The 22,307-nt window shown below is 49.5% G+C and overlaps 4 protein-coding genes across 4 annotated transcripts; 2 read left to right on the top strand and 2 right to left on the bottom strand.

Moving 5' to 3' along the window:
- J7337_011790 (uncharacterized protein) lies at positions 1–2,328 on the top strand (the record flags this gene model as incomplete). Its single annotated transcript, XM_044829326.1, has 1 exon — positions 1–2,328. One exon carries the CDS (start codon positions 1–3, stop codon positions 2,326–2,328), a length of 2,328 nt encoding a protein of 775 aa, XP_044676001.1.
- Positions 2,329–7,181: 4,853 nt separating this feature from the next.
- On the bottom strand, positions 7,182–9,047 carry J7337_011789 (uncharacterized protein; the record flags this gene model as incomplete). Its single annotated transcript, XM_044829325.1, has 1 exon — positions 7,182–9,047. One exon carries the CDS (start codon positions 9,045–9,047, stop codon positions 7,182–7,184), a length of 1,866 nt encoding a protein of 621 aa, XP_044676000.1.
- A 1,058-nt stretch (positions 9,048–10,105) lies between these two features.
- Positions 10,106–11,761, top strand: J7337_011788 (uncharacterized protein; the record flags this gene model as incomplete). Its single annotated transcript, XM_044829324.1, has 2 exons — positions 10,106–10,390; positions 10,475–11,761. 2 exons carry the CDS (start codon positions 10,106–10,108, stop codon positions 11,759–11,761), a joined length of 1,572 nt encoding a protein of 523 aa, XP_044675999.1.
- A 423-nt stretch (positions 11,762–12,184) lies between these two features.
- Positions 12,185–20,838, bottom strand: J7337_011787 (uncharacterized protein; the record flags this gene model as incomplete). The annotated part of the gene is made up of 3 exons (XM_044829323.1): positions 12,185–13,102; positions 13,208–13,603; positions 14,224–20,838. 3 exons carry the CDS (start codon positions 20,836–20,838, stop codon positions 12,185–12,187), a joined length of 7,929 nt encoding a protein of 2,642 aa, XP_044675998.1.
- Positions 20,839–22,307: the final 1,469 nt, after the last annotated feature.

Genomic DNA, 22,307 nt, shown 5'->3' with positions numbered 1-22,307 from the left:
ATGACCCAGAAAAAGCCTTTCACAAGGACTGTCCCCTTTACCCAGCGCAACTGGGAAGCTGCTCATAACGCGAAAAATATGGGCGCGACCCTCTCAACGCCCAAGAGCCAAGATGACAGTGGCCCTCCACAAAAGCGTCAGAAGGTCTCGGTTTCCCAGTCCAACGGCGACGCCTCACTCATTGATACAGAAGATCGTACGGCTCTACGTGTTGAGATACACAAGATTTTTCACAAGGACTCTAAGAAAGTCCGACCTCTCAATGCTCTTCCTCCAGACGATATCATCAAAACTAAGGCCAAATGCCAAATCACCGTTTCCGATGTGAGCGGTGGCTTCACTCACATCCTATATCGCAGCAGCCAGAGCTGTGACATCGTCGCTCACACGAACCCGTCAGGCCCTCATCGGATTGCTTACATCAAGCCACCTAAGCCATTCCTTGTCCCTAAGGAAAGTATCTTAGTCAACAGGCAGGATGACCCATCCCATGACTTCTCGAACGCATATAGATTGGACGTTGAAATGTTTTCAGTTCAGGATGGCAACTGGCCGCCTCTCGAAGCCCATGAGCTTGGTGTCCCCGCAAGCCAGCAAGGGCCTGTCCAAGCAATTGCCAAGCAAAATTGGATACTGCATAGCGAGTTTCCCCAGGTCTTTGGGAGGATAAAGAAACCCGTCAAGCTCACAGCTGGATTCCACCCACAGCGCCATGAACGTCTGACTAATTATACGATGGATGTAGAATTGAAATGGGCCTCGGGTACCCGACGAATTGACAAGACTGCAAAAAACTGTATTACTGCTTTCGATTCAGACGGCGAGATTTACACCAATGGTGTTCTTGAAACTATATCTGATGATCTTCTCGACAGCGCGAGCCCACCCGAGCTTGAGGATGGTATCGATGACACCAGCAGCACCCATCTCACAAATGATATTCCTGAGATAAACGGCACCAACGACACCAACGACACCAACGGCATCAATGGTCTTCATGACGATGACGAAGAAATGGGTGGTGTGAACGGCATCAATGGGGTCATGCATGAGGTTGAGGATGTGAACGGAGTACAAGAGACGAATGGAGTGAACGGGCATGTTGGCGAAGAAGACTCGTCGCATGACATCTCTCATGATCTAGAGGAAGAGCTAGAAGGCGACCACACTCCTAATCGAGCATTACGAAAACGGAATAACAAGCAATACAACTTGAAGGTACTGACTGCGCAAGCCCATGGAAAAGAGCGCAAACCCCGAGATAAGGCTGGGCAATCTGAGCAAGGCGAGGGTTTCGTCACGTATATGCTGTCAGCTAATGCACCGGTTCACCTACTCTCATGGCAGTGTTGTGCCTGTGGCAACGCTAACGAGTCATTGGACATTTTGAGAGCTCACCTAATGACATACCATCCGAATTATGTGTACACACTGGAAAAGACGAGTCAAGGGCCGCTGTTCCGGATTACTCATGTTTCGGGGTCTGCAGTCTCGCCTTCAAAAGAGCTGCAGCTCGGAAAACCCACAAAACCGCTTGATCAGCAGGCCTACGTTAACGGCGATGACTCCTGGATAACTTCACGCTATGGCCCAGACCACATGGAAGATGTTTTGCGGTTTTCACCGAAGCAGAGCACCGAACGACAACTCTTTGGAAAATCTGGCGAAAGTCCTCCTCAGCCCCCAGCTGCAGCCCAGGCGGTGATTCCGCGACCGGAAAAGAAGAAGGTCATCATTCCAGAGTCTTGTCAGCCTCTCTTTGACCCTGTCAGCAAAGCTCGCCTGAAACCTGGTGATGAGTTACCAAAGCCCGTGGTGGATAATGCATGGTTGTTACAGAAGCATCGCGAAGATATCGGCGAATTCTCCGACGTCTCAAAAGAAGAGAAGGAATACATTCGCAGATGGGACGCGTTTATTCTTCAAGAAAACGTCACATCTGGACAATATTTCAGGCGTGCTTGGGTCAAGTTTGTCAAAGAGAATGCCTCTTGGCTGGTGGGTGCGAATTATCGGATGAACGAGTATGGCAAGCACCTGTGTGTTCTGATGGCGCGGGATGTTCTGGATAACGCTAGTGTTGAGAAAGCCGGGAAGCTGATTGATGAGGCACGAGCTCGATTGAAATCAGATGAGGATGCGAAGATGAACGGTGTCAATACGGCGGATGCCACATTGGAACATTCACCTCGAGCTTCACAAATTACGAGAGGCGCGAATGGGTGTACAGTGTGTCAGCTCCCCGTTCTCGGACCTTCTCTACTCATCTGTTCAAACAAGGTAATGCCAACGCCGTCTGACGGCAAGCCATTATTAACAATTTTCTAGAAATGCTCAAATCGACTATACCATGCTAGTTGCATCGAAAAGTCAGCATCCATTCCGGTCACTCGTCCCAAATGGCTTTGCAATGGGTGTAGCAAAACGGAAGCAACCTCCTAGAGCGGGGTGTCCCTATCCTTGCGAAGCATCCCAGTACATAGTTCAGCAAGCTTGAAAGGAGGCGAACGAAGCAGCACTGGTTCTCAAAGCGCAAAAGCTTCCCATTCGATGACTACGCGTCAAGCGCTGAGAAAGAGACGTGTGAATGTGGCTGTTGGGGAATCTGATGAGCCTACAGCCATGAAGAGGGCCAGGTTTCGAAAAGCTAACACGAAAGCGGCGAGCTCCAAAAAGATGTGAAGAATCGCCTCGAGATTTTGTGGTGGGGAATATAGCCAGACTTGGAGATATCGTGAGCGGAAGGATGGCATTAAATTTATGTTTTTATAGTCGTTTCGGCGCTTATTGGGATCGGGACATTGATGAGAAGGCATGCCCGGAGTCGGTTGATCAGGATTGAGGTAGAGGGTGGATTATTTCAGGCGTGGACATTGCTGGGTTTTCGCAGCTCATCTCTGTTGAGGCAGCTTGTACTGCATGCAAGCTTTTGGAGGTCTGTATTATATAACTATACTACCTGCATTTTGCTGTTTGTTTGCGTGTGCAACAGAATTCAGCGTGACGATGAAATGGCAAACCATTGCGATGATTACCTCGAGTATCACCACGACCAGGCGGACATGCAAGGCTAGTTGAAGACGCCGCTGTAACGTTGGATTCAAGGGAATTGTACAGTAAGCAAAGCGCAACTCAGTTGGTGCGGCTGGCACTTGAGTGTATCTGCAATATCTGCAACTCAGGGAGACTGCCTAGTTACCTATATAAGGATGGATGAATAGTTAAGTTATGCGACAGTTGATGGCCACCACCACAACTTCAGCACAAGTAGTCATGCCAGTTCCGGTCTTGACGAAACGACCTCGGTCTGCACGATCTGGGAGTGGTCAATATGTTCTACTCAACAGATGCATTGTCGATGGAAAATTCAAAATACCTTCCAGACTGGCAGGCTCATTCACCCGTTGCACCTCAAAATACTCGGAAAAGCTGCAAGTCGAATTCACTTGATATAGATGTCGAAAAAGAGCTCTCTAGTACTCGCTAATCAAGTTTCAGGCATGCTGGGCGGTTGTTATAACAGTCTCGGCCATTGCTACAAAAGTGACATCCTCAGGATGATAACAGCATATCACCAAATTGATGGTATCGCCAAATATTTTGTCACGGGACAGCATAACAGTCTGATAGATTCCAAGATATGGATCATGAGTACAGGGGAGGAATCGAAGTGTATTGATAGGAATTAGAAATAGTGGCGTGTTTTCAGATGTTGGTGCATCCGATAGAATTGAGGATGTTGTTCAAGATCAAAGACTGATGGAGAGAAACTCAAGCTTGATTTTCTTGGATCAAACCTCTTCTTTACGCATTAACCCTTTTCATAAAGAGAGCCTCCTTCAAGTTGAACTTAGCTCTTTAAAGTCATGGATTGATTTGAGATCTATCGAGGTCACAGATGTGAATGCAAAGTGGAAGGATATCGACAAAACTGAACGACCAGGGCAGATCAATCAATGTAGGGAGAGCAGTAGCAATAGGGTTCGAGTTTCAAAGGGTAAATGATATGATTCGGGGAAGTGGCAAATGCAAGTTCTAATCGAATGAAATAGGAACACTCTTGACAATCTCTGGTTACTCTTGTTGGTCTACCTATTTTACAGCATGTGCTAGATGACGAGAGGTTTGACGAACTGCTTGTTGGGATGGGAGCGTGGCATTCAGGTGGACGGACAGTGTCTAAATGGTCATATCGTTTTCAATTTCCCGGGTATTAGACATGATGTGAGTATCCCAGTCGTGTTCGCCTCTGTGCTATTATTGTCTTGACGATGCAAGGCTTGTTGGGTAACTTGAAGTCCCTCTGCTGTTAATTTCGTGCCAAGATATTTCACAGGCGTACACACCCAGACCAGAATGTATTGCATATGCAAAGAATATTTATGGGCTCGACTATATCAAGTCTGAGAGCGAGAAAATAAAGTTTCTGTAAGGTTCAGGGAATGTTGAAGGTGATACGACCTTTCCATGGTAGATGGCAGAATGATTAGGCCATCATGAGCTGGATGAGCAGTGCCATTGAAGTGCCTCGACACCAATAAAATGCCACAATAAGTATTCATACCGTGTCAATACGATCAATGAAGGATGCCCAGAATGATATAAACTCTGTCGACCAAGTGGGTGGTTTCATCATGGTCACCTCGCTACCGCCAGCTCATGTCATGGCCATGGGTATCAGGGGCGATTGGGCAGCAGATCAACATCCGTTGGTACAAGCGAGCCAAAGATTCTTGTATGTTAGGTATATCGGGCACGGTGGCCTCGATGGATTGTGCGAGTTGGAGCGATTATTTGCCATATACGTCACAGAGTTTGCTTGTATTCATTGGGTGACCACCTTGTGACCACGCCCAAGCAATGCCCATCATGAGAACCAACCCAGGTCACCATATCGATCCATTACATATGAGGCGGTGTCGTAGTGAAGGACTGACTGACTGTGATAACCGCACACTCATGTCTACGGCGCGCTTTTATGAACGAGATGCCTGAACCTGGTTAGAAATGTACCACAGTGCGGACGCGGTGCATGATCAATACCTACCTACCTTACCTACCTACCTAGGTACCTAGGTAGGTAGGTAGGTACCAGATAGCCTCATGTTGTCAGCATCAGCATCAGCCAATCGCCACGTTTCCTGCAAAAGCAACCATGACTATCCAACTGCAGTACCTACATAGACTCAACAGAGGTCATTCTCTCAACGTGCCATCTGGCAGTGTTCCAACATCTTCTTCACCCAACTCTGTCTGCCAAGATCATACAGAGGCTGGGCGAGTACTGGCTTGATAAGGCAGCCAGTCTCGATAAAGTCATCGTGCTCTGCTACTTTATCGCTTCTTCTTGGACAACTCTCAGCGAGGCCGACAACGTCGCGACATGATCCTCGCATTTCCGCCGACGATCTGATCCGATGTGGTTGGATGTTAGTTATCCCTCCCACATTGCGACCCCACCTGGTTCACCTCACGTGTGCAAGCCTCTGTGAGGTGAAGGAGGCTCTTACATAAGTAGGTAGGTAGGTAGGTAGCTAGCTGAGATAGGTACCTAGGCAAACGTTTACCTTACTCATCAGCTCAGCCATGCTAGATCTATAACAGAGTCTTCGTATTAGACTTCCAAAGTTGGTCCAGCCGTTGCATGTTGGACACTCCATGGGCTGTAGACAATCACAACGCAACGCAATTCGAGGTGACGAGCCCTTCTGCGGCAGATTTCATATCCAGAATCACGAGCGTTAGTACCAGGGGAAAAAAAAAGTGAACAGAGATAGATTACTTAGGCTATGACTCCTCCCTACTCTCCTGGAACCGTTTTCTCCAGTTCTTGGAATCTCGTCCACTCGCTCTAGCACCCGTGGATATAATCTGAATGATGACCGCGTTCTTTCACATACGACCAAAGGTAGTGGAAAATACGGGATCCCGTCCGCTCTCCCATAGTCAAGCCACTAACCGGCGGATTAGTAGTTGGGTCGGTGACGACCAGCGAATCCCCGCTGTTGTATGTTTTTGCACATCTCATCTGAATCTCTGTCTTTTTGTTCCTTGATGCGACCGCCATGTACACATGCGTCTGTTTGCGATATGTGATGGCCTGTCCTTTCTTGGCCGTTGGCTGGCCTGAGCAGTTGGCCGCGCTAGTTCCGTTGTTCTGACACATGCAGATGACTGTTAACCAATAGCAACCTTGCAACGGGCAAGGGCTCAAGAGCTGTTGGCTTTGCTGGTTTCTTAAAACAAAAGATTGACTTATATCATGGTAGCTTTAACGACAGGTGAACCGCTGCCAATACAGCCCAGACAAACAACCTATCAGAGCTGACACCTGCAACAGCCTCGAAACTAAGCCTTAATATTCCCCGAGTTTTAACGTTGCTTGCAGGGCATTTTGTGTTCATCTTCATTAGTTGTGAACAATGGCCTTGCGTGACGGGCTCCAGCACCAGAACCAGCATCTGCAGGCCGGGGTTATGTCTATGAACATCACACTTGAACGCACACGTACCCGTTGCCAAGTACATATCATTACATATGTACCTGCGTCTTCTAGTAACATGTGAGGCTTCCATTCACTTGTCACTCTCTCTTTCTCTTTCCAGAAAACCGCCAGGCTCCCGACTCTAGAGTAATCAGGTACGCAAAACACCAGTCCAACAAAGGAATGAGGCGGTAAGTTTACCACTAACAACGCAGGCATTAGCCTCACATTATAGTTGAGGGTCTCATCGAGATCATCTAGATCGGTGACAAAGGGGACTTCTACGGGGTCAAGTTGGTGTTTCAAACTGACATCAAACACAACGTCGAATTGACTGTCAGGCAAAGCAACTCTTTGATGCCATAGATCAACATATTGCGATACAAGTCCAATATTCCAACATTTACATAACATATTCTGAGAGGACTGTCGGATTTGTTCCATTTTGCCTGCAGCAAAGCCAGGAACTGAAAGCCCAATGCATCCCTAACCGAGAAAGTCTCATCGTGGCCACTCGTTTGATATTCACTCTACAACCATGTCCTGGATGCATTTACCAAACCTCAAGAGGTACGGCGTTCATCCTATTTTAGCCGTTGAGCTGGTCTGTCCCCCTTACAAACAAGATAATAAAACGCCTAGTCACTAAACCCAGTCCCCATCGATGGTACAGTCTGACGATTCTCGTCTGTCAATATTAGTATCTGCCCTTGCCTTCCCTCCGCTTCTCCTTGAGCTCCGCCTCGGTCTTCTGCCTCTTCCTGCTCTCCTGGGCGATCATCTCACTCAGGTCATCGTCATATGCCCACTTGGCTCCAATGCCCTCTTCCTTCCTACCCTCCTCGAACTTGCGCCGCAGGTCGTCTTTGCTGATACCATCGTGGTTGTGCAACGAGTCAGCATCAAGAGCAACGTCGATGTCACCAGGCTTCTTGCGCTTGCGTGAATCGTCCTCGGCGCCGAGAACAGGCACGCCTGCTCGTTGAGCTGCATGTGCTTGTTTGAGGTCATATACCCTGTCACTGCCAAAAAACCCTTCGGCGCGAACTTGGCGCTCTGGCAGGATCGTGTAGGCGGATCGAGGAGCACTAGACTCTTCTGTGTCGTAGCCACGGCGCTCCTTTCGTAAGTCCATCTCGCCAGCAATAGACGTCTCGACACCTTGCCCGTAGTCCGCCTGCACTGTGCTGGCATAACCACCGGGAGTCTCGAGGCCACTGGGTGTCTCTGTTCCGCCAGGAATATCTTCATCTTCCTCCTCTTCCTCCTCGTCTGACTCTTCCTCTTCCTCCTCTGATTCCTCTTCTCGTGGCTGCAGCTCACCCCACAGGTTCTTCTCTACAGGCTCACCGGTCCCCGCGTGCATTTGTGACCCTCCTTGTCCACCCTGTGCCGCAAGGCCAAAGACATCACCACCAAACAAAGGCCTGTTGAACTCGTCAACTGGGGGTTTGCCCCAACCGCCGGGGTGGAAGCCCCATGAGCCTCCAGCGGGTGGTGGCGCATTCAGTCCAGGTATCTTCAGAGTAGGATAGGATGGAGGAGGCCCAAACCGTTGTTGGTTGATGAGCCATGGTGGTGGTGCGCCAGGAGGCATTCCCAAGGCTTCCTTAGTACCCTCGGTGAGGTCACCTGGCCGGAAATGTTGGTAATCGACCTCAGACTCCTTTCCTTCATAGTAAACCTCACCAAATCGCGTCAATTCGGGCTTGGTCTGGAACCGGAAGAAAGCATCGTAGAGTTTCTGGTAATCGATATCGAGCTTGCCCATCTTCGGAGCAACACGTTCTCTCTGTTTCTGCTTCAATGACTGTTCTGCCTGTTTATCGAGGACGGCATCGCGCATCTGGGTAATGCCGGTTTCTGCGATGAACTGGGGTAGCCGGAAAGGTGGCTTCTCGATACCTCGTTTTGAAGACAGATACTCTCGCTTTAAAGACCAATGGGTTGGTACTGGGACGACGTTTCGTTGGGCTTTGATCTGGACCAGTAGTCGAGGGTCCGATGAGGATACGTCCTGCCACTCTACCACCTCAGGGACCTTGACCAATGCCTTAAGCTCTGCGATAGAGATGGTGTTGAGCTGCTTCTTCTTCTTTTTGGATAACTTTGGCTGTCCGTTGTTTTCTTCGTCTTCGTCTGGAATCTCGTCGTCATCCGCGTAAAACACTGTCCCTTGATTGCCAGCGTTGGCCTCCTTGGCGATTTCGTCCTCTTCCATCGACGCGCCGAATTTGTTAAAGATGTCCTTATACATGGCATATGCAGGATCCTCCTCATCCATGTCAACTTCGATCGCATGGCCATCTGCGGTGGCGGCATCTTCGGTTGTCGACCCCTTCTTCACTTCGAGATCTGTCGTCGTAGTTTCGGCAGCATCGCTTTCTTCACGGTTGGTAGTCTCGGCGGTTTCCTCGGTCTTTGTAGAGGTAGCCTGCAGCGCGTCAGCTGGTGGTGTCGCAACGGGGGCGAGGAGACCAGAACGTACCTCTGCTTGAGCCTTCTTCTGCTCCTTCTTCTTGGCCCTTCGCATCTGGTTCTTGGTCATCTTTGGGGCCGCCATAGTGAATCAGAGGCTGGCGACGTTGGAGTCGCGACCAGGGATTGTCTTTTGCTTGTAGTTGGATTAAAGACTTGGGTCGTGAGCTGAAAGGTGGCGTAGGACAAGGCGAGCGCGAGAATGGCCTGCTTGGGGTCCCTGTTCATGCCCTGAAGTTGGAGAGATAATATACACAAGGATCGAAGGAGAGTGATGTTGGAACAAAAGCACAGTTGGATGCGCCAACAGAGAGATTGGTTTAGCTGATGCAGGTGGAGACGACTTTTGCGCGACGCCTTCAAAGTCTGTCCCCCGTCAACCTCAGAGTAGCTAGCAGCTTAGCCTTAGGTTAGGGAGCCTTAACTTACCTACCTTGGTTAGCTCACATAGAATGAATGGCGGCTCAGGGCGGCTAAAGGTGTGTTATCAGCTTATCAGCGGCGGCTGCCGGACTAACCGCGGAGGGAGGCTAGCAAGCCACGTAATGTTGGTTACAGGCTTATTACAGAAGGTCCCCAGGGAAGGGCCCCTGTAGCCCCCGTGTGCAATCTATCTGGCATCGATTCGTCCCTCTATTGGAGCAAGCCCCTTGGTTTAATTATAGACTGTACCTTGCTTATCCCACCTGCACCATTCCCGCTTGGACGTGAACACCATCCACATCCATCCAACAAAAGCTACAGCACCTGGTCGTCACTTGGCATTCTTTTTTCTCTTCAGCTTCACCAGCTTCTGGTCCGTATTTGCATACAGCAGCAACGTCTCGTCGCCTTATTCGATCGCTGTCGTTTGTTCCCTCCCGCTTTCGTTCTCAGGCTTGGCTTCGTCATTCGACTTGCAGCTCGCGCCTTGGCTTACAGCCTCAGGTACAGCTTGGGAGATAGCCATTACCAGTCGACCCTTCGACAAGCGATGAGCATACGTTTTCGTCGACGATTATAACGAGTCACTCGAATCTTACCTTGGTCATCTGTCGCTCGTTAAACAGCCGTTTCGAATCAATTCAAACTGAACACGCAACTTTAATATCTGGCCTCTGCGCCGCAATTTAATTTTCTCTCCCTTCTTATCACTCTCCTGTGATGGAAAAGTTCCCCGACTTCATCGATACGCCCCTGGGCGAGTCACCCTCAGAGAGCCCTTTAAATCCTCCCAGTTGGGCAAACGGCGCACCTCCTCGTCCCTCAGATCGATGGCGACCCGTCTCCAAGTCAGATAATGGCTGGTCAACGGCTCCTCGAGGGCACAATCGACAAAAGAGCCTCACGGATGCTATTCGTACAATAAGAGGTCGCAATGGCAGCGTGAGCCAGAACGCCCACGAGATCGCCGATGCCCTCCGTGCCCCCGTCTCTCCGAAGCTTATTGTACGCCCCTTCTTCTCGAGTCCCAAGCCAAATGTTGAGTTACGTTACCGGTTCAATATGCTGACCTGATGTTGCGGTACACAGATTCTGTGCCTGTTGTGGTACACTTCGTCTGCTCTTACAAACACCTCCTCCAAGTCCATCTTGATAGCTTTTGACAAGCCCGCTACCTTGACGCTGGTCCAATTCGCTTTCGTCTCCTCATTATGTATCTTCATGGCATGGCTTGCGACCATCTTCCCAGTCTTGCGAACCAAAATTACAGCTCTCAAGCACCCGATTCGAAAGCCAACTCGCGACGTTATCAGAACGACTCTGCCTCTAGCCGCATTCCAGATCGGTGGTCACCTTCTCAGTTCGACAGCTACCTCAAAGATCCCTGTGTCACTTGTCCATACCATCAAGGGTCTTTCACCCCTCTTTACCGTTCTCGCTTATAGGATCGTGTACGACATTCGGTATCCCAAGACGACGTACCTGTCTCTGATCCCTCTCACGTTCGGTGTCATGTTGGCCTGCTCGGGCAAAACGACCTATGGTGGAGAGCTCATTGGTGTCATTCATGCTCTTTTGGCCACCGTCATCTTCGTTACCCAAAACATTTTCTCTAAGAAGCTCTTCAACGAGGCTGCTAAAGCTGAGGCTGAGTCTCCCCATTCACTACCTAAGAAGTTGGATAAGCTCAACTTACTTTGCTACTCTTCTGGCATGGCTTTCCTTCTTACGTTGCCCATCTGGTTTTGGTCTGAAGGGTTCACTCTTCTCATGAACTTCTACCACGAGGGCTCGATAGACTTGAATGAGCAACCCAACTCGATGGACCATGGAAGACTCACGCTTGAGTTTGTGTTTAACGGTGTCTTCCATTTTGGCCAGAACATTCTCGCCTTCATCCTACTCTCCATGGTATCCCCTGTGACCTACTCAGTAGCCAGTCTCATAAAGCGTGTGTTCGTCATTGTCTTGGCTTTGGTATGGTTCAGGAGTCCCACAACACCCCTACAAGGTGTGGGCATTGCTCTCACCTTTCTGGGTCTGTACTTGTATGACCGAACAAAGTCTGGTAACAAGGCCGATCAAAAGGCTCAGTCGATGCAGATTAAGCGATCATCGATTCTTCCCATCACAAATAATGGGTTGCGCCCAACGCCTATCATGGAATCCCCTCAAAGTACTGACCTCAACGCCCGTTCTTATCCCTACCATGAAGGCTACTTTGGTCGGCCATCCGCGGCAGAAGATCCAAAAAAGTCAGACGATGGTGTTTCTCGCAGCCGTACTCCTGGCACTGGTAACGGAGGCTGGCTCCCTCCAGGAACTAAACAGGAAGACACATGGCAGCCAGGCGATCGAGTTGCTGGCGTTGCATGATGTTTCTCATGAGTGTGTATTGGATAGCGTATTTCTTTGGTGAACAGGTTTGGTGTTTCGAATTCAAACAATCAAAAGATGTGAGAGCTAGAGTTTCTCTTGTAAGGTGTTGCTACTACTTTATGTCCCGATATCTAGATGAAGGGGTTTGGGTTCCTGCATGAAATATCATGGGATGGCGTTTTTTGTTTTGAGAGACAAGCACAACGACACTTGTGAGGCCCTCCTTTTTCAAAAGGGGGCGCCGGATGCAACGTATCATTACGTGGATATGGAATGATAATGCTGGACTATTTTGGATAGATGGGCCTGCAATCACAACTCGAGCATGACGTATTAACGATCTGGTTTAAAATCTTGCTTGATATATGTTATGCTTTAATAGAGATGCCCTACTGGTCGGTCTACTATATACTTCGGGTATTAATCTATCAGCCATTCTTCAACTTCGACACCTATACTTCGCCCTATTCCTCGTATCACCTCCCATGCAACATTGATCCTCCACTTGCCTCCTCGATCCATGACATCTCCTGCACCTCCTACTCGTGTCAACAGTCTCAGGCTCGCAAGCGTTGATACAGCCATGGCTACATCTGCATCGAGGCCGGCAGCGCCTACGGCAGTGCCATCTGCCCATTCATGTCGTACAGCGGCAAAGATAGCCATCATTCGCTCGAGGACGAAGGCGTGTGCGCCTAGGAGTTTGCGGGCGATCTTGCGATGCTTCGTCCGTGTGGCTCCCCGAGCAACAATGCCTCCTCGGCGGCGCTTGCGGCCATGGTGATATGTCGAGAAGAGTGTGAGATCATGGCGGGTTGCATTGTGGGAGGCGAGATAAGCTGATAGCAGCAGGAGACGAGCTGTTGTGGGGAGGAGGTTCGTGAGATCGGCTGCTGAGGCTGTCGTTTTGGTTGCGGCGACTTCAATGGGCTTCTTCTTTGTCCGAATAGAGACAATGCTTGGGTTGAGCAAAGACTCATCTTGGAAATGCACTCTTCCTGCGATCAGCAGCTTCGAGAACTCTTTCGGCAGATGTGTCCCCGCAAGAATGGGCGCTGTGAAGCGCGGCCAAAGCGCATGGCAGCTGTGCTTAAACGATGGCAGTGTGCGAGACGCTGATTTTGTGAGGGAGTCGTAAACCGCGGCGCAGAATCGAGTCCAGAGATCGGTGGTTTCTTGCTGCGTGCATGTAGCAATCGATTTCGGTGGCGTGAGCGAGAGGATGCGAACGAATTCTTTCTTTTCGTAGGGAGGAAAAAGAAGATGCGCTGACGAAGGTGACCGTAGGAAGCCAGCGGGCGGAGATGTGACTATGAAGACGCAGGTGAGGCATGGAATCTGGACATTTGTTATTGTAAGCATTGTGCATGGATGTGTGTGTGTGTGTGTGTGTGTGTGTGTGTGTGTGTGTGTGTGTGTGTAGGTAGGCAGTTGGGAGCTCACAATTTCTGATAACCTCGCCAGAGCCGGTAGCAATGTGACCGGGGCATCTCTTTGTCGATCAATGGCATCCAGCACCAAGATAAAACGCCACCTCGCATCCCTCTTTGGATACTGAATCATCTTGACCATCTCAACCGTCAACTGCGCCAGCGTTTCGCATCGTCGAGGTGCCTCCTCCCACTGCAGCGCCTCAGCGACCTGGCCAACTATGCGTTCGAAGAGATGTCGTCCTGTGATGCATTGTACAGAGTTGACGACAGCAGCTTGTAGACCCCCTGAGGATTCATCGCTATTAATACTGGTAACGAGATCGGAGACGAGTCTAGAGGTGATGGTGGATTTGCCTGTAGCCGCTGCACCGTGGACGACAAGATTTCGACAAGGAGCTGCATTGGGCTATGTGTTGTCAGTCTGTCAAGTTGGCGTACGAGGACGGAAGTAAACATGGCATACATGCAGCAGCGTTGCTAGGGAGCGGATTTGATGCTCTCGACAAGGAAATGATTCCAACAAGTGAGTTAATATGACCTCGTCTGGAAGGCCAAACAATGAAGTCATCGTGGTTCCCTGCATTTGGGCAATTCCACCGTCTTTGGGTATAATTGCTGAGGTTGTTTGAAGTTGACGAATTATTCGAGATACGCATATATAACTGATCTTATCGGGGAGACGCGTTTGGCGCGTTGCACGGTCCAAGATACGTCACTCGGGGAATAATGGAACCTAGGTACCGGGCCGCCCATCACACACTTCGCTTAGAAGCATGGTTACTTATTAACTACATGTAACAACTAAACACTACCTTATCTTACTTTCTTGGATACCATATTCCACAAGTTCAAGTTGACAGGTATATATATAATACATAAAGACATAACTATATATATCTACATCATTTCATAGACTCTCTATTCGTTCCGAGAAACGAAAACACATGCAATGCAATCCATCGTCCGCAAACATTTGTAACCCCAACGCCATTGCTATGCTGATTAAAACAAGACAGGTTCAATCACGTCTACTTGTTCTGGCTCCTTGCTAAACACTTTGTTCCACCAATGATTCCATGTCCTCAACTCCCCGTACAAGGCAGTCACCAAGACTTCTGCATTCCATATTGGTACAGGTGTTCCATGGCTGGTCTGCGTCTGTGTAAACCCTCTGCTAGGCGCTTGAATGGTGATTCTTGTTCCAGTATTGACCCAGATCTTCCGAACATCGTTGAGGAGGTTATCTGTGAAGCTTCTGACACCATCACCAATCTGTAGGGGCACCATATTCTGTTGCCGAAAGCCGGATAGGAGGGTTTCTGCTCTCACAGAATAGTCTTCGAGGTCGACCATGTCAGAGATATATGTTTCGGCCCTGGACAACCCGTCCCTCACATGCTTGAGAACTTGCACAGTATCTGTCCAAGAACCGCAAGATATTCCAGAAAGTGACAGGCCATACAGAGGAGACCATAGGCTGTTTGACAACGATAACAGCTGTGTAACCAGATGGACTTCCTCAGCCCGGAGATGTCCGTCTTTCTTACTCAGTTGATCAAAGAAGTTGACAATGGCACGTAAAAGAACAACCACATACGGCAGTTCGCTTTCTGTCAACTCTCGAGAAATTACATCGCGGGTGAAGAAAACTCGCAGTGCTCCTGCATACACTTCAACCATGGGGAATACCGAGCTTTCGACTGTCGCAGTCTTGACAATTGCTGGTAGCATCTTGTTCAAAATGAAAGATAGAATACCCGGGTTCTCCATCCCTCGGCACAAAAGCTCAACTTCGTCTTGAAGCTTGTTGTCTTTAAGTGCGATCTTGAAGTTGTTAGAGAGGAAGAAGAATACCTGGTGTATGACCTTGGTGTCCCCTTCGCTCAGCCGAAGCCCATAAGACATCATACCAGCCACTTGCAGTTGCGGGTCCTGGATAGACGGCGAGTACTCCTTACTGATCTGATAGAAATATTTGTCGACTGCGCAAATATCAGAGCCGTGAGCTCTAATAAGCGCAATGACATCCCGCACGAAGAACACGTAGCTAGAATGTTCAGAAGCATCGTGAGACATGGTCCGCAAATCTACGATCATCTGCTGCATCACCAACTTGAGGGTTTTGGAGTGTTCTGACATGATGACTTTTTTCAGCGCTGGTCCAGCATCTCGCAAGGACTTACGCATCCACGTTATGAGGAATTCGAAGAGGTCTCGGTTTGTGTTGTAGTCCGGGTTGATAGCAAGTCCAACGACTGCGTCTGGGACGAACTCTTTCTGCTTTCGGAGCAACTGCTCCGCAAGCTGGTTTTCGTACGATAGGTATGGCCTCGGCTTGACAATTGACAGAGCCCAGACCTCTGAAAGAGAAAAGTCTGCCTCGCTAAAATCATCAAAGTTGTGCTTAAGGAGCGTGGCTAAGAATAAGACAAGATGTCGTCGTTGGTCGAGGTTAAGTTTGGCTGGAACACCCTCGAACAGGCTATGTTTCCCTGGTTTGAATAGATCGGTGAGGCGCAAAAGTCCACCAGTAATGAACCTTACAACAAGCTGGGCTGTCAAGATTATGACCTGCTCAGTGCATTGGGATCTCTCCACAGCTTCAGAAGGTAATTCGTTAACTTCTCCCTGTGAGGAGAGGATGCATCTTGCCATTGAGAAGTAGGTTTTGGATAGGTCGTGATCAATCACCAAGATAGCATCGTCCGCTTGAGCTGAGTTCAAGATTTGGCTCTCGCTCTGTTGGCTGTCCTCGTCGTCCTTGAACTCCTCAACACGGGAGAGGAAAACCTCCAAGGTGGATAGTGAAGAACGGAGAATAGACCAGTCGAGCTCTATGGGATACGCACTGGATCGCCTGAAGACTTGCTGTAGTTGCAGTGTGTTTAGGGCAAACGTGGCTGCCTCCAAATTAGGCGCATGCCTCATAACATCCAACGATGCGGCCACCGAGACATACAATACGTCCATTGTAGCCTTTTTGTTCGTGGCTACCACGGCACTGATCAAGTCTGGGTCGATTGTGTGACTGGCATCTTTAGACATGGCCAAGACTTGCTGTTGCATATCAGACTGTACGGAATCGAACTGCTGCATCATGGATTGGAAAAAGCTGTTCCGCCACTGTGTGAACGGTCTGAAAGCGGTCGTAGCTTCTCCGGTCGCGATGATAAACTTGGCCAACTGGTTCCAGGCTCTGACATTGATTAAGCACGCCTCTTTGTGGGAGCTTGCCGGGGCGACGAGTCGTTCGATCAAATGGGCGCCTGGGCGAAGGTCTGCCGGCGAAGCCCAGAAAAGGGTGCAGAGCAGATCATGATGGTTTCGTAACGCAGCTAAATCACGCTTCTGGATCGTCTGCTCCTTTAAGAGTTGCCGGTTGTGGTTTGGCATTGTTCGGGCTATCAGATTCCGGATGTCTTTAAACGAACCAGCGGCGCCTAACTTCTTAATACTCAACGCAACGAGCTTGAGGAAGATATGGAAGCCCTTGTCGGCCTTATCAACAGACAGTGAGGGGCTTCTCGCGAGCTCATCCAGAAACTTGGGCGAAGCGAACACCTCTTCATTGCGCAGATGAGCGAGGTCCTGGGAGCCAAAGAAGTCGAAGATGACACCAATCACGGCTACACATTTGTGCCAACCCCATTGCTGAACGAGATAGTGGCAACGGCCAACGAGTGCCCGACAGTAATTGTTGAAGCTTGGTGACTGCCGTGGGTTATTCTTGTAAACTTGGAAAACTTTCCTGAGAAGTTTTTGTGGCAATGCCCAGCCATCGACAACTGCATCATGCCTTCGACCTGCAGCAACGATACCTTGGTCGTTGAACTCAGTGAGTGGGAGGAGAAGAAACATGGTTTTCCACAACCGCTCGTGCTCAGTCACATCGAGGCTTTCTGGAACCTCAGGCGTGGCTATGACGGTGTACAGAATGTCCCAGAATGAGCCCCGAGGAATATGGGCATGTTCCAGAGTCTTCATGGTAACAAGCCAGGAGTGAACGGCGGGCACATCATCTCTCAATCCTCGCTCTCGTAGCCGCGAGTTCTTCAGGTCACTGTAGACTTTTGTGATGTTGTCCATTCCAGCCATGGAGAGTGATAGAATTGCAATTCTGGCCGAGCCCTTCACCAAATCCTCCATTTGAAATTGATCACTCGTCAAAGAGGGTTCACTTTGGCAAAGTCTCAGAACAAAGAGCGCAGCAAGAAGCAAGTAGTCATAGACGCTTGCAATAGATAGATACTGGGGTTGTGTGGTGTTATCGCCACGCCCCAGTACCGCTTGTATGCGGCTATTAAATCCCTGGAACGCCTCAAGCACCCTCCCAACGAAAGACTTCGCCTGTGCATGATCCGTGAGGCTCAAAGAATTCAGCATGAAGTTCATGATGAACCCTGCAGCACTTTTTACAAATTTCGGGTCTTGGACTTGTTTGTTGACTGATGTGTATTCGAGCTGGTCTGCGATGGAATCGAGAAGCATACCCAGCTCAGAGGACACTTGCGAGTCCCAACGGCCCCATCTGAGAATTTGCTCTCCAAAGCTAAACGATACCCGTGGCCGAGTTTCCAGTAGATGTTGGCAGCACGGGGCACTTGATACAGATTCAAACACACCACTTCCAATAAGAGTTGACTCGTGGAAGTAAACCTGGGCATCCAGAGGGAAAGTCTCAAAATGATGTGTGTACTGTGTGCCATACGGTCCCAAACCTTGAAGTTTCTCCTCATTCGCCACTATAGACTCAGCGGGCTCTGAGATTGAGGCAAACTCGACGGGGATGGGATCATTCGCACGACTAAACTGTGGTGCTTCGATATCAATGCGTCGAGGTTTGGTCTTCTTCCGAAATCGCGATTTGTTTAGGTTTTGAGATGGCTCCTCAACGACTCGAAGAGGCACTGGATCTTGTTCGGGAGGTGGACTCGCTGAGTGAAACGAATCGGGTTCATGGTCGAAGGTCATAATGCTTGAAGCAGAGAGGTCGCCACGTTGCTTCCGGTACAGACGATCCAGACGTTTCTTAGTTGCGTTGAATAAGAAGCGACTAGTCTGGTCTGTTTCATCCGTTTCCAGTTGAGCCGGACGCACGACTCCTGAGCCAGAACGGGACAAGGGTGTGCTGGTTAGGGCGTTCTGGCTCATTCGAGTTTCTGCATGAGTATTGTCCGGCTGATACCTGACTGACCCTGCCTGGCTCACTTGTTTGACCAGGCGTCGAGATGCTCCTGAGACCAATGGCATCCGTCGTGGGATAGAAGAGCCATTCCCAGATGTTTCACACAGAGCTTGCTTCGTTTCCCTGTGCTTAGAGTTCGGCTTGGCTTTGGCTTTCTTGGCTTTTCGAGCAGCAGTGACCGACTGGCGTGGGGGAATCGAGCCGACCCTCCATTCATTCAAGACAGATGTCGCGTCAATGTGGTCCTCTCTAGTAGCAAGTTTGATCAGCTTTCTACCAGGACTACTCCTGCCCATATCTCGGCGCCTGGTAGCAGACCTCGCAGCAATCTTGAGGAACCGTGGTGCGTCTGCTTCGACAACGTCCAGAATACTTAGTCGAGGTGGTGCATGTGACTTGTTCCTCGTGGACAGTTTCTTCCCATTGGACTTGCCTCCCAATGTAGGATGGCGGTACCTTTTCTTGACAAGATCGGGTGCAGGCACAGAAGTGCCCCGAGTCCCAGTGAGTATGCTAGTAATTCTGGGCTGATTGGGTCCCTTGGATGCTACTTGTTTCCGTTGAGCATCGGAAGTTTTGTGTCGTTTTGCTGGGCCACGAAAAGAGCCCGCAAGCTTCAATTGTCGTTTCCGTCCCGTAAACATAGGGTCAATAGCATTGTCCTCGACCAAAGATCCCTCATCATCAGACAGAATTTCTGGAATGGTCATAGACCCGTCGTCGATGGTTAAGCGTGTTTGGTTGTGGAACACATCATCAGTCGTTTCCTGTCGGAGGGCTGATGCAGGTGTCGGTGAATCTTCATCAGAGTCTTCAAAGAACATCTCAAAGTTTGTGACAGAATTTGACGAGGCGACACGCCTCTGAGCAACACCACGTCTTATTTCTCGTTCGGGCGAAAAGGCAACAGCTCGCTTATGAATGTCCTTCAGGGCCTTCTTGTGACCAGCTTGCTGATCCAACCGCAGCCAAGATGCAGGAAGGACTCCTCTGATGCGACGACCAACCGTGTTTACAATCTCAGAGCCACTCTCAGAGCCTGAGTCAGATTCAGATTGAGATGCGGCATCTTCGTGGTCCAGCTGCTGGGTGGTGGTGGGGCCAGCAAGTTCATCCTCGGAGTCACTCACATTAAAGATAGCGGGTCGTTGTGTCAACCTCATAAATGGTTCGGTCTGTTTGGCTGACACTAATGGAGATTCTGAAGACTCATGTTCATGTTTCTCATCATCGGCGTGTCGTCTAGAACTACGCGCTGCGGCAGGTGAGTCTGTTGTGCTAGGCCCAAGTTTGAAAACAGATGCAGGTTCAAGAGGATCACTATCAACGATATCATATCTCTTGCGCTTCCTTATTGAAGACCGAGACGGTGACGATTTCCGTTTGCCAGATTGCCTCGAAGTCGTGGTTATCGGCTGTCTCAGCAAATCTTGTAAGGCTGGAAGATCATCGCCGGCCATGCTCGTGTTTTCTGTATCGCCCGCCGAGCTTGCCTGACTGCTGGGCCCAGCACGATTGATTGGCGACGTCTTCGGCGGTGAAGGCGAAGGAAGATCGAGTGTGTCCAGGGTGTCCAAAAAGTCATCCGCACCTTTCAACTGGCTCTCATCAGATATGTCCGGTATGTGTGAGCCTTGGCTATCATCTTCAAAGTCCTTATCCTGCGAAGAATCTTGCTCGGCCTGTTGTCGACGTCGTTTTTCTCCTTCCATTGCAAGTCTGATTGGCCGGACGCCATGGCTCTTGAGTGTATTGGAGTAGCGGGACAGTTCAATGGCATAAGGACGTTCTTGAATAGGCTTTCTAGGGCGAAATGACCGTTCGTAACGAATAGCGGCTTGTTGGGCAGCCTGGTCCTCGGAGGTAGTGCCCAGGATTCGACTAGGCATAGATCTCGCATGGTTATCTCCAAGGACTAGCGACGAAGATGGATTCTCAGTATTCCGGCTGTCCTCGAACTCTGGAGCTGAGGGTGGTGAGGATCGTTCAATCGCTATGTTTGGTGTTTCATTACTGGCCGTATCGTTCTCCTGGACTTCATTCGACAGCGTGGCTTCAGTCGTCACATTCGGTCGTTCGAGGTCAAGGCTGTCGATATCAGGTAGGTCAACATCCGAGCATATGGATGATAGAGGCGATGATGATTGAATATCATAAATATCAGAGGGGAAATCGTGTCTTTCGGGCTGCTTTGGCGTTACTTCTGGGATTCGAGCAGGTGTCTTGGCTGAAAGAGCGTGCTGTGTAAGCTCCTGTGAGGAATTGGGGACATCCCAGATGTCGCGATCTTTATCCTTCTCCTGATGGTTGGCCGTGTCAACTTGTTGATTTCTGGATAGTTCACTGATGGTCTTGATCGTCTGCGTGATCGTAGGTAACGATGGTAATTCTTGGCTCTCGAATCCATCTTCTTCCTCAGAATCAGGGACTTCTCCCAGTTCCTTCCAGTTACTCATTGTCCATGTGGCATTATCTTGTCGCATACATGATGGAGTTGTGAGTTTTTTGCTCAGCCGATTTGAACCGATAAAGAGATGGAGTTGGAAATATCGATCGATACCGAGAGTGGTGTTCAAGGTTCAGCAGGTAAGGTACGTAACTCTTTAATTGATTTCAGGGCCAGGGCGTGGCGGGGAACGCGGTCGAGGAAAGCGGGAGACGCGTCGGGGCCCAGTGCTTACAGACACGCGAGGTCCCATCGGGTCCCTTAAGAAAGTTTTGGCGGAGCACGTTCCGGAAGCTTCAGCGTATGAGGTCCACTATAAATCTGGTCGGGTCCCAGTTATTTCGAGTCCAGGTTTTAGTCTGAGGTGGCCTACCTAGGTAGGTACCTTGCCTTACCTACCTTACCTACTTACCCTTAACTTAACGACCTCAGAACTACTCAGGAAGAGAGGTTGGTCGAAATACTTCAGGACTATCCTTCTTTCTGATATCCATAGTATCCTCAAAATGCATGTTTTCGAGAGAGCATTGCCATTGGCTTTGACTGTCTTTTGCGGTGTGGTTGGAGGTTAGTTTCGCTGGAAGTGTCTGTTCTATCAAAGTCGTCATGCTCAGCAAAATACAGGATTCTACACTTTTCAGCCAATATTTGCAAATGATGCGCAAAAGAAGGTTGACTCTCCACCGAGGGACTTGATTCCAAGTGAGAATGAGAGGGGGGGAAGTGTCAATTGACAAATCTCGGCCAAAATCTAAACCGGCTACTTATTAAAACTTGTAACTAGCAATTGCCCGCAGGAAGGAGATCGCTGTGTTTGGACGGGCCTCCCAGCAGAAAATGTTCTCAGACACGTTGATGTAGTGCCCGGGCGACTTCAAATATCTACACCCCAAACCATTTCTGTCACAGAGCTCAAATAATACCACCAACCTCTTCCTAGTAAGCACTAGCAATAGCATTGCAATAAATACATCGAACTTATATGTACATTGCATCAAGTCCCAGGGTCCCATCTATCTTACAATATGACTTGCTTCTGTACGCAGGCAGACAAGCATCCTGAGAATTATATTCTGAAGGCCCACGGTGACCCTAATACGACCCCGAGGAATTCCTTTAGCCACACCGTTCTCATACCCGCTTGACCTTTAAGGAGCGGGCCAAACTGCAGGACTTTCTACTGTGGTTGCTCTGATGGCTCTCTTTGCCCCTTAGCCTCCTGGCCAGTAGGAACCATTATGGGATTGTTATGGTGAGGCAGAGCCCCTACGGCAGTTATATTAAGGCCCAGGAGGCACTGTCTGACCTGGAGCTCCTGTAACCAGGTAATGTGAGATCATCTCAATACTACAGATACCCTGTGCAGAAACAAGATCAACAGCAGCAGCAATAACTGCAACCACAAAAGCTGTATAAGTGAGTGCTGACGAATGATGTGGTGGCAGATTTTTTTGACTAAGCCATTGGTGAAGGATAAGG

This window comes from Fusarium musae, chromosome 9 (assembly GCF_019915245.1).
Source record: "Fusarium musae strain F31 chromosome 9, whole genome shotgun sequence".
In the NCBI taxonomy this organism is placed as follows: Eukaryota; Fungi; Ascomycota; class Sordariomycetes; order Hypocreales; family Nectriaceae; genus Fusarium; species Fusarium musae.
This window is presented reverse-complemented; position numbering and strand designations above follow the sequence as displayed.